At 35.9% G+C, this 13064-nt stretch overlaps 2 protein-coding genes across 2 annotated transcripts; one reads left to right on the top strand and one right to left on the bottom strand.

The window, feature by feature from the left end:
- Positions 1–527: 527 nt before the first annotated feature.
- Positions 528–1454, top strand: LOC117081135 (olfactory receptor 52E1). The gene is given in 1 exon segment (XM_033206792.1): positions 528–1454. A coding segment is annotated over 1 exon segment (927 nt).
- Positions 1455–9524: 8070 nt separating this feature from the next.
- Positions 9525–10478, bottom strand: LOC117081322 (olfactory receptor 52D1-like). The gene is given in 3 exon segments (XM_033207139.1): positions 9525–9718; positions 9721–10033; positions 10035–10478. Coding segments are annotated over 3 exon segments (951 nt in total).
- Between the last annotated feature and the right edge of the window lie 2586 nt (positions 10479–13064).

The following is a 13064-nucleotide window of genomic DNA, read 5'->3' as shown; positions in this document are numbered from 1 at the left end:
ATTTGTCCATAACATGTATATTTGTGAATTAAACAGTTTTTCCATGAAATAAGGTTAAAATATTTTCAAGAGAATCTTTTGTGCTTCTAAAGTAGTAAGGGAACAATTTTATCTCACCAATATTTTATAAGTTTACATTGCTGATTTGCGTAACGGTTACAACTACTAACACTAAATTTAAACCACTATGTTGCATCAGAAAATAAATGTTCTTTAGTTCATCTTTTGCGATCAGTCTCAGCATATAATCTGGTACATACGTGGTAGATAATTACTGTTTGTTGAACTAAAATATTGAATTTACTTGAATGGATCTAATGAAGTACACTGAAATATTTGGGCCACATATTGCCATTAAATTGTACATACTTTGAAGCCTCTATGATGCAGAAATATCGTAGATATTAGTTTCACTGATTTATTTGTTTTCTCTGTGCACTAAGCGAGGATAAGACAAACTCAATGAATGACAGACATTCAGTCTATGATATATTTTAGTATAAAAATTTCCCAGAAGGACAGCCTCAATGAATACTACTCTATTTCATCCCTACTCTATCCTTCTTCTGGGAATTCCTGGGCTGGAAACTATGCATCTCTGGATTGGATTTCCTTTCTTTGTTGTGTTCCTGACAGCTGTCCTTGGGAATATCACCATCCTTTTTATGATTCAGACTGAGAGTAGTCTCCATCAGCCCATGTTCTACTTCCTGGCCATTCTGACATCTATTGATCTGGGTCTGTCTGCATCCACCATCCCTAAAATGCTTGGCATCTTCTGGTTTACCCCGAGAGAAATCTCCTTTGAAGGATGCCTTACCCAGATATTCTTCATCCACCTGTCCACTGGCATGGAATCAGCTGTGCTTGTGGCCATGGCCTATGATCACTATGTGGCCATCTGTGACCCTCTTCACTACACGTTGGTGCTGACAAACAAGGTAGTGTCAGTTATGGCACTGGCCATCCTTCTGAGACCCTTAGCCTTTGCCTTACCCTTTGTTCTACTCATCCTAAGCCTTCCATTTTGTGGACACCAAATTATTCCTCACACTTACTGTGAGCACATGGGCATTGCCCGCTTGTCTTGTGCCAGCATCAGGGTCAACATCATCTATGGCTTATGTACTATCTCTATCCTGGTCTTTGATATCATAGCAATTGTCATTTCCTATGTACAGATCCTTCATGCTCTATTTTGACTTTCTTCACATGATGCACGACTCAAGGCACTCAGCACCTGTGGTTCTCATGTGTGTGTCATGTTTATTTTCTATACCCCTGCATTTTTCTCATTCATGACCCATAGGTTTGGTGAGAGTATACCTCGCTTTATCCACATCCTTCTGGCTAATTTCTATGTAGTCATTCCACCTGCTCTCAACCCTGTAATTTATGGTGTTAGAACAAAACAGATTAGAGCACAAGTGCTGAAAATGTTTTCCAATAAATAAAACATAGCTCGTTTATAAATACCAGATTATTTGTCAATATCATAAATAATCATATTTACAATGAAAGTGGCACTAATTTTCTATGTTCAAAATAAAAACAGAATATTTGGAAAGTATTTAGGACCATCTTAGGGAAGGACTGAAAATGGAAATCGTTTGGCAGGTGCTACCCACAAATGGAAAGTTAAGCTCATGTCAAATGGATAAATGAAAATGTTTTCTGATATTCCATTGTTTGCAAATGATTCAGATTCCTAATATGGAAGAATATGAACACTTTGTCCCACATCCTTTATGACTGAGCATAGCATAGTCATTGTCAGTTTAAAGCAAACTTGAATGAAAAACCAGAAACAAGCAAACAAACAAAACACTATAAAGCCATTTTTATGCTGAGTTTAAACAAAAATATCAAGTCATCTTGATTAGTGCTGGTTCTATACAAGAAACATTGGGGGATTTTCCATATACCTAGACTATTAAAAATAATGTTATTTTTGACTTTGCCATAATAATGTTGGAAGGTATAAAATGGATACTGTTAACATGATAGCCATGGAGGTCTTCCACCATAAAGAGAATAGCAGAAATTTTGAAATCTTAGTAAATTTGTAGTCTTTTTTATTTGGGGAAAAAAAAGAAGACATACTGTATTTTTTACTTGGTGGGCAAGTTTTTATAAAATCTAACTTACTGATAGTTCTTTGAAAACAAACTGTTCTTTTCCAAACAATATTGTTGATGTGTGTTTTTTTGCCATCCTTTGGAGAAGTTTCACTTTTATGGACTGTCAAAAGTTCAAGTGATATTCTAAGTCTATCACTACCTAAGTGTTTTTTGTTGTTGTTATTTATTTATTTTTTTTTAATGAAAGTTTAGTTCCATGTGATATAATTCAGTGCTATCCAGGTACATGTGACATTATTGACATTATGGATAAAAGATTCAAGGGAAAATGTGCTTACGAAATTTGGAAAATTCTAACATTCTAGCAATATATTTATTGCAGGACCTTTCAGAGTTTTTAATCTTCAAATACTCATTTGAAACTTTAAATCAAGATTGGTGTCAGAGTGCTCTTCTTAGGCCATCCCATGACACATATTCTGTTGGGTGCACTTTAGAAAAAAAAAACTACTTATTGTTATTACGATGGAAAATATAATGTCAAATATTCTTAGGGGAGATATGTATTAATTAACATTACACCCTGGACTAGAAAATCTATGAAAAAAACAATCAGTTACACTGTGTATTTATAGGCATTATAATTACACATTATAATTATGTAATTATAGACTTTTCCTGCACCCCAACTGTGAGATTGAACTCATTGTTTACCTATTCATTTATTCTGTTGTATTGGTTCAGCCTTAATCTTAGGCTGGCACCATGTTCCTGGGTCTTGGAGGTGAAAAGTTCTAGGTGAGTGATTCTGCCCCTCCCCAAGCTGCAGGAGATTCCAGCTGATCCTGATTCATGCTGTGGTTATAGAATTTATTTCTGCTCCCTTAAGCAGCAATGGTCTTCACATGTACTGTTCCTCTGGTGGCTGAAGGCATTCGCTCCTCAGGGAAGAGGAGAAAGAAGGAACTGGGTGAAGTGTGATTCCCATCCTTCTGTGGATGCTATTCCCCTTTATCAGGTCTGTTCCATGAGGAAGCCTTTTTCAGTCAGTCCTGCCTCCAGTCTTTCTCACCATTACTTGGTAGAAGCCTAGGGAGGACAACCTGAGTGGGAATGAATTCCCTCGTTTCATATTATCACAGAAGTCTACACTTCACTTTGAGGAATTTGCTTTAAAATTTTAGTAAACCCTTTTCACTGGCTTGTGTAGAATCTGACATCTGCCCCTAATAAGCTAGGGGTCATGTTCCATCCTTTCTTGAAGTTGCCTATCTTTCTTTAGGTTAGAATTAGTTGGTTGCTCTGTGATTTTAACTATTTGATCAGCCCAAGAAAATTGCGAGTTTTTTTCTTTTTTTTATTGTACACTTCTTTTTGGCCATAAGGTTTTGAGAGCAATGGTCTTCAAATGTATACATGCTAAATAAAAACAAGAAGCCCTTGTAGAATTTTAAAGCATGCTGTAGCATTTAAGTGGAAGGGCATCTATATCCATTGGTAACTCCCTATAACTATTTCTCCAAGGATGGGCTGTGAACCACTGAATCATAAATATTGCGATGATTGTTGAAAAGCAGATGTTATGGAAATCACCACAGAACTTTTGAATCTGATTACCTTAGAGTAGACTCAAGCAATCTTTATTTTTAAGAGGTTTCAAACATTCTAAATTTGAGAACTATCACTCCAGAAAGTTGAAAGTTGATTAATAATAATCAGTTGATCGTTAAAAGGAAATACTAGGATCACCTTTAGAAAGACAGGTAGTTGCATGCAGAATTGGCCAACCCAAAGCTGAACGGCACTACCTCTATACCTCTACACACACATACACACACACACCCCCCTCTGACTTGGCCTAACCCACAGCAAACTTTGTTTTTACTTACCTGATATTCCTGATGTCTTGTATTCAGGAACTATTACTATTTCTATACAGTATAGTGGGTAAGAGTGTAAATCTAGTGTCACACCCCTTAGGTTCAAATCCTGGCTCCCACTTTACCATCTCTGTGACTGGAAAAATCAACTGATTTCGGTGAGTCTCTGTTTTCTTATTTGTAAAATAAGCATATCAATATTAGAAATCTTGTCAGTTTGCAGGAGGAATTACTGAGGTTAAGGGATCTAAAAATTCAGAATGAACTAGCGGAATGTCAGCACTGTAAATGTTTGTTATATGTTATACTGAAATGTTTATGTATCTGAATCAACTTTATCAAACTACTGGAGCAAAATGTTTCTCCCCACTCTTCATGTTCAAGTTATAAATCCCATCCTTTCTATATACGCTGATTCACTATGTGCTAGGGAGAATGATAAGAATAATGAGAAAGGTAGTAGATTTGCAAATTTGGCAAGCACAAAATGAGTAAGTTTAATTAAGCACCCCTCCCCTCAAACACACACACTCTTTTGGTAGTAAGGCTTTCTAAGGAAGTTATATGTGTTTCCTCACACTCTGCTACATGGTAAGTCTTCCCATTCTTATGAGAAATATATGCCTAACCTGAGGGTTAGTTACAGTGTTCACTGGCTCTCAAGCCAAACAAAGTCCTTTACAATAATTTTAATCACTAAGAAATATTATATCTGGAATTCATCCTTCGTCATTTTATATTATCTCAATCTCTTCAGAAATTAAGAGAGGTTATATTTTATGTGTCCAGCACAGAGACCCTGCAAGTGATTACAAACGTTGCCCTAAGTATAACTGTATTTCCAGCAACTTCTGGTTAGTAATTAAACACTGACTAAATGAATCTAACTAAAGTGAAGGTGGTCATGGAGAATGGTATGAGCGGTAGTAACAAATTTGACACTTGAGTCTGTGAGAAGCTGTGTTCCTGAAAGCCCCATTCAATGACATTCAGTTGTATATAAAATAGTTGTGAGATTACAGAAAAGTTATTTCTTTAGAGATAGACTTCAAATCCCAGGTTCTCTATTCAGTAACCCACCAAATATGAGTGTGTTGAGCTATTTATTAGCTGGATTTTTTTTTTCCTTTTAGACTTTGAATTTTAATGGACAGGAAAAACACAGATGTTTTACACAGACACTATTCATGATTATGCTTTTGTCATTGTTTATATGTATGTTTGTAATTACTGTATCATTCTAAAACACTTTGTAAGGAGGAATATAAAGAAAGAGTGTTCGAAAAGAGCACCACAGAGAATTTGCCACTTTTTCCAGCTAAAATTGTACCTTGTAATCTTTTCATTTTTACTATTTTCTTTTTTTAAAAAAAGGTTCAGAATTTGTACTTATGGCTCAAAAGTTTCTAAGTCACAATTGAAATAATTAGACCACAGATCTTATGTACAGACAAATCTTTCAAAAGAGGGGTTCAGAAACACAAGAAACTAAAAGTTCACTATTAAACATACTACTTTTTTTTTTTTTTGTTTACCAAAAATACTTTTGTATTAGAAGTATTGAAGTTAAGACACAAGGAAAGGAAGTTTAATTTTGTTCATAGGCTTGCAAGCTGAAATCGGCACAATATAAAATGTATTAAAATACAGACCACTAAACTATATATCACCTACTGGTATGTATTTACATCATTGGTTTGAGCCAACCTTATGCTCCATTCTTACTATAAGGTAACAAAAAATATTTTGATCCTCCAGTGGCGATATGCTTATGTGAAAATATACCAATCACTAAATCTTAAGCCACATATAGTTTTTTAATGTATGAAAATACGCATTTGTGGTTTTATAATACACCTATCTGCATTATACTATTCATTTCTAGTTGCCTTTCAGTGAAGAGTCACTACTGGGTATATACCCAAAGGATTATAAATCATGCTGCTATAAAGACACATGCACACGTATGTTTATTGTGGCATTATTCACAATAGCAAAGACTTGGAATCAACCCAAATGTCCATCTGTGACAGACTGGATTAAGAAAATGTGGCACATATACACCATGGAATACTATGCAGCCATCAAAAAGGATGAGTTTGCGTCCTTTGTAGGGACATGGATGCAGCTGGAAACCATCATTCTTAGCAAACTATCACAAGAACAGAAAACCAAACACCACATGTTCTCACTCATAGGTGGGAACTGAACAATGAGATCACTTGGACTCGGGAAGGGGAACATCACACATCGAGGCCTATCATGGGGAGGGGGGAGTTGGGAGGGATTGCATTGGGAGTTATACCTGATATAAATGATGAATTGATGGGTGCTGACGAGTTGATGGGTGCAGCACACCAACATGGCACAAGTACACATATGTAACAAACCTGCACGTTATGCACATGTACCCTAGAACTTAAAGTATAATTAAAAAAAAAAAAAATTACCCCCCTCATCACCAGTTGTGTTTATATAGTTGCTTAAACTGGTAATTTTTAGGCTAATACAATGCCTTCATTATTGAAATTGCTACCAAAGTTCAGAAAGATTTGCCATTGCATGTTTTAATGTTTGCTCTCTAATCAACATGTTTTAGAAACCTTATGTAACCATTTTCATCTAAAAAGTCAGACTCAGGGATCATGCTTATTCATTTCTTCATGGGCTAGAACTGGGAAGTGAGTAACTAGATTTGAGCAACTTCTTATCTAGGGGCTTTGGCTTATTTCCTCTTATTACAGTGAGAAAATTACAAGCATGTCTGTGCTAATGCTGGACTTTCTTAAACTATAAAAGTAAAAAAAAAAAAAAATACTACCCTCCCTGAAGAGCCAATATCCTTTAGTATCATCAAAACATCTTAAATAAGAAGCCAGAAATTTAATAAAGGGATAAGAGAATTAAGGTGGTGAACATGGCACAATTAAATTTAAATCCTAATAATATTTTAGAAAATATATTATTCTTACTTAAAAACAAACAGATCAAGTCAGAATTTAAGATACCTAACCAGTAGATAAGCAAAAAATAACCTGACCTTTTTTTTTTTTTTTTGAGATGGAGTCCCGCTCGCTCTGTCGCCCAGGCTGGAGTGCAGTGGCGCGATCTCGGCTCCCTGCAAGCTCCGCCTCCTGGGTTGATGCCATTCTCCTGCCTCAGCCTTCCGAGTTGCTGGGACTACAGGCGCACGCCACCATGCCTGGCTAATGTTTTGTATTTTTAGTAGAGACGGGGTTTCACCGTGGTCTCGATCTCCTGACCTCGTGATCCGTCCGCCTTAGCCTCCCAAAGTGCTGGGATTACAGGTGTGAGCCACCGCGCCCGGCCTATTATCTGGATTTTTATGACAATTAACCCCCAAAATATTGTGAAGGTTAACTGATTATGCATACAGAATGTACAGTAAAGAGCTGTGGACCTGTTTAATAATATTTATTCTCTGCATAATTTTTAGCTTGAGGGGTGAAGAACTTGACTAAAATATTTTTCTAGTGGTCAACTATTGATAACTTCTCTGTGCCTTAATTTGCTCAATTTTAGCTACATATACAAGTTACCTAGAGAGCGTTAACAACACAAGTGACGGAATACTACCCGCATTTCAGTTTTTCCTTCTCTAGTTTCACATGAACAAACTCTCACACAGTATGTAGACTTCTGTCTGTGTTGTACCACTTACTCTAATGCCTGTAAGATTTATCCACGTGAAACTATATATACCAAAAAAAGCATCAAGATTTAATAATGATCACAGAGAACACATAATTACCTACAAATTCATGGTAATTTGGCCCACCACACACTGATTAAAAGCAAAAATAGATTTTAGAAGATTATGGAAAATGACTTCAAAAGACTAAAAGAACGTAATAACTGGAAAGTAGAATTATGTAGCTAGAAAAATATCCTTCAGGAATGAGGGTAAAATCATGAAATCTTTAGATGAACATAGAGAAGTTAGCACCAAAAGACTCTCAAGAAAGTGCTGAATTGTGTACTTGAGAAAGAACTTCAGTCAAGAAGGATGAACTGTGGCAAACAAACAAAAAAAGTAAATCTTATGATAAGACATACATGGTCAACCAAAAATCCATGATTATACATCATGTCGATTTTAAACGTCTCTCTTCCTCCTCCTCCTTCTTCTTACTGCCTCTAATGATTCTCCATGAATTTTTTGCTTTGATTTGTTTATTTTGAGAAAATGACACTTTGATAAAGAGTTCTACTTAGTAATACATCTGTCTCAAGGTAATGATTGTCATAACCTTTATATATCTTAGCTAAACAGCCTGTCAGGACTGAAATGAACAATACCATTCTGGACATCACAAGGAAGGATAATAGGCATTATATAAAAATGTTTTGGCCGCTCCAGAAATCCCGGTACTTTGGGAGGCCGAGGCTGGTGAATGACGAGGTCAGGAGATAGAGACCATCCTGGCTAACAAGGTGAAACCCCGTCTCTACTAAAAATACCAAAAATTAGCTGGCTGTGATGGCCGGCGCCTGTAGTCCCAGCTATTCGGGAGGCTGAGGCAGGAGAATGGCGTGAACCCGGGAGGCAGAGCTTGCAGTGAGCCAAGATCTCACCACTGCACTCCAGCCTGGATGACAGATTGAGATTATGTCTCAAAAACAAAACAAAACAAATGCTTCTTCCTTTTGAAAATATTTGACATATCTGTATCCAGAATAGTGAACACAGAATAATCTTCTTAGATGAAGAAAATATCATGAGAATATAAAATATGTAGTCATATAATTTAAGTGGCCAAATGTTGCTAATAAGCTCAAACTGAATATTTTTTATTATATATAAAATATATGATCTCAGTGTTTTAAATGTTTAAGATTTCAAGGAGGGACACTAGGCTCTTATCAGTTGAAAACTTTAAGACATTTTTATTGACACATGACAAATGAATAAAATTCATCACACATTTTGTTAAGCAAGTTTAATCATCATATTTAGTCACCATATATCAGAAAGAGTTAATAATAAAGTAAGATTTCCTTAAAAAGGGGGAAGGGGAAACGATGTAGGAATAAACTGAAAAATAATTGCTGCATTTTAGAATAAACTCCAAAGTGTTGTCAAAATAGTCCCAAAAAAGACACAGTTCAAAGTCAGAATTTCCCATAGCCTCCTCTTCCTTTTTTTTTCCTTTTCTCTGCCCCATGACCCAAACCCTCCTCTTCTTTTATTAATCCGGTTTCCAAATATGTTCAGATTGATATCTTCTATAATGGCAAGATTCAGATAGTTATGCCAGTTGAAACTTGGAAATACACAGTTTGACAGTCATATTATTCAAATTATTAATTTTAAACAGTCTGACAAGATTCAAATGTCAAGTAATCCCACTACTTGGTAAATATTTCTAAAGTGCATAGAAAATCTATACTTACATCTGTTTAAACTTACAATTATGTTTGAATAAGTTACTTTCCACAGAAAAATCTTAGTTTTCTCATTATTAAAAGAGGGCCTTAATAGAAAGACGTTACATTCTAAGATAATACAATGTTTTGTTCAGATATTTCTCACCAACAAAAATTATTTATTTAGAGGCTTTGAAAAACTGAAAACTTTAAGGAACCTGTCTCGAATCCTTTTGGTTCTTACCCCATAGATAATGAGGTTCACCATGGGTGGGACAAGAAGATAGGTGTTGGCCACAATTATGTGAAAATGGGAAGCCACATGGTGCCCAAACCTGTGGGTGAGAAAAGAGAAGAAGGCTGGAGTATGGATACCAAGATGACGCAGACGTGGGAGCCACAGGTGCCCAAAGATTTGAGCCTGGCATCTTTTGATGGGAGCTGGAAGACAGTGTGGAGTATGAGGACATAAGAACAAATTATCAATATAAAGTCCACTCCCCCAGTAAGGAAGGCAACAATGAGGCTGTAGGCTCTGCAGAATTTTGTCTCAGCACAGTCAATCCTGATGAGGGCCATGAACTCACAGTAGGTGTGAGAAATGATATGGGTTCTGCAGTAGGGAAGCAAGCGTAGTAGGAAAGGGTGAGGACTGAGAAGTGCTATGCCCCTGAGTACAATAGCTTAGGCCCATTCTCCCAATTACAGCATGTGTCAGAATAACTGAATGTCTTAATGGATTACAAATGGCCACATATTTGTCAAAAGCCATGGCCAGGAAGAAGCCAGATTCCATGGTGGAGCAAGAGTGAATCAGGAAGACTTGAGTGAGGCAGACTTCAAAGCGAATCTCTCCATCATGGAACCAGAAGAGACTGAGAAGTCTGGGCACAGCTGTAGAACACACAACAAGATCAGCTAGAGCCAGCATGCAGAGGAAGAGGTACATTGGCTCATGGAGGCTGGACTCTGTCTTGATGATAAAGAGAAGAGAGCAGTTTACCAGTAGGGCCAACAGGTAGACCACACAAAAGGGGATGGAGATCCAGATGTGAGCAGCTTCCAATCCAGGAATGCCAATAAAAATAAAGGTTGATGGCTGGGCATCGGTTTTATTGTATGGTGACATAACAAGGGTCAAATGTTTTTACCTTCTCTTCATAAATTTTTCCTCAAAAACAAAAAAGTTAATATATTTTGAAATCTGGTGGGTTAAGAAAGTTGAAGTACAGGGAACTGTAGGCCATGGAGAAATTATAATGTCTATAAAAAATTTAGATAGAATTTATTTAATTATTTGACAGAGTCATATATTATTACAGAGTTACTCTACCACAAAAAGGGCACTGCTAGAACAACATTTTGAAAACCATCTTCATCCTCTAATAGCCAGTTCTTTCGTTTTATGTGTTTGTTTTGTTTTTTTTCTTTTTAGAAACACAATTGATAATGTTCATCAGACACTCTCTTTACTATTATAGATATTTGTAGACTATAGGGTCTCTAGGATCAGGAAAAATAACCCTTAAGTCAGAGTACAATGCAATCTGGTTTGGAATATGTATAGCAGACTGGACTTCAATGTTGAATTGAAATTATGAAACTTAATTTAGCTGCTTAATCTATGTCTGACATTTCATACCCAAAGTTATTGCTTAATTTGGCTATTTGACTTTCAGTGTCTATAGGGTTAGATATTCGCTTTTAAACATAAAAACAGCTACATGTGTCAAGGGAGCTTTGGAAAGTCTAAGGAATATTATTTCTGAATTAAGACACATACTGGAGAAAACAGGAGTGTAGAAAAATAAGATTATTAAAAATTTATGTAATAATAGAATAAGTAGCATTTCAAAGTTAGTCAGTCACTGATTATGACTCAGGTATTTTTCTGAGAACATTTTATGTATTAACTCGTATAAATTTTATTCACCTTTTTAGATAAGGAGAATTTAAGTAACTTGTATAAGGTTATATACCTGGTAAGTGATAAACCTAGTTTCTAGTTCAGACACTGATTCTGGAGCCCCCATATGCAATTAAAAGGATGAATTGCCATAATTAAGTAATAGGCTATACTTGTGAAAATACAGAGGATGGGAATGATTCTGTATATAATACTGGAAAATACAATCACCATTAATTTGAATACGACTACTTCTTGAAAGCTCTCCCCCTCGCCATTTTTAAATTCCATAAAGAAGCTTGCCCAAATTAAAGACTTTCTCTTATTAGTTAACCCTTCTCCAATGCACTTACACAATGCAAAAGAACCCTTACCTGAAAAAGAAAATTAACATAACCAGACTTTTTCCATGTTACCCTGTTCTAATTAAAATTAGATTTATGTATATACTCCTTGGGCGAACGCATTTTAACGTATTTCCCCCTTTTTCTCTAAAAAACCCTTTGTGTGCTTTTATCTACATTTGTGTTTCTGTCAGCATTCTCATATACCTCATTCACTTTCACCTTCACTCTTTCTACTTAGCCTTTCCTTTACATAACGTAGATACATTTCCCCAGTGGGAAATAGGTGGAGAATTTAGGTAAAGAAAAAATTAACAATGATATTAATGCAAATGTCCAAATACTTAAAATAGGTCTTATTCTCACTTGCAATCAGGAAATTAAAAATTAAAATGAATATGACACAAATTATACGTTGTATTTAACAAATAAAATACCAAGATTGGCCGGGCGCGGTGGCTTACGCCTGTAATCCCAATACTTTGGGGGGCCGAGGCAGGCAGTTCATGAGTTCAGGAGTTAGAGACCATCCTGGCTAACACGGTGAAACCCCATCTCTACTAAAAAAATACAAAAAAATTAGAGGAGGGTGGTGGCGGGCGCCTGTAGTCCCAGCAACTCAGGAGGCTGAGGCAGGAGAATGACGTGAACCCGGGAGGCGGACCTTAGACTCCAGCCTGGGGGACGGAGCAAGACTCTGTCTAAAAAAAAATAAAGAAAAAAAAAAAAGAAATATATATATATGTGTGTGTGTGTGTGTGTGTATGTGTGTGTATATGTATATATACACATATATATATCAAAATTGATTATAGCAAGAGTTAGAGAAATCTGAGTTAAAAAGAAATTCTTAAAAATAAATGGTAGGAGCGTGAATTGGCACAACTTTTAGAAAAAGATTTGTAGTAACCATTATTATTATTAAAAATCATATTTCTGGCAAAGGTAATTGATTTCTTAGGTAATATTTTTGCATATGTATATAGAAATATATCCAGTGATTCTCACTGGAAAACTGCCCATGGTATAATAAATATTTAATCACTCAAAATGTTCAGAAATAAAATAATAGTTAAAGTGGTAATTCAAAAGAGAGAGAGGGATAAAAACGTCAAGTCAAATATAAGGGAATCTCCCAGATTCTTAGCAGATTTCTCAGGAGAAACTTTACAGGCAAGGAGAGAATGGAATGGTATACTTGAAGTGACGGAAGGAAAAAAAGTAAGCTAATCATTCGGCAAATCTATCCTTCAGAAATGAAGGAAAAATAATGTCTTCCTCTGACATTATTTTTCTAAGCAAAATCTTAGAAAATTTATCCCTGGACAAGTCCTGTAAGAAATACTCAGAGGAGTACTGAGTCTGGAAGTAAAATGATGATATCTACCAACATGAAAACATACAAAAGTATAAAAATCAATGGTAGAGCAAACATACAAATGAGAATGAGAAAATAAGCAAACAT

The sequence above is a fragment of the Trachypithecus francoisi genome, unplaced genomic scaffold (assembly GCF_009764315.1).
Source record: "Trachypithecus francoisi isolate TF-2019V2 unplaced genomic scaffold, Tfra_2.0 Lachesis_group8, whole genome shotgun sequence".
In the NCBI taxonomy this organism is placed as follows: domain Eukaryota; kingdom Metazoa; phylum Chordata; class Mammalia; order Primates; family Cercopithecidae; genus Trachypithecus; species Trachypithecus francoisi.
The sequence above is the reverse complement of the archived record's forward strand: the minus strand, read 5'-3'. Positions and strand labels throughout refer to the sequence as shown.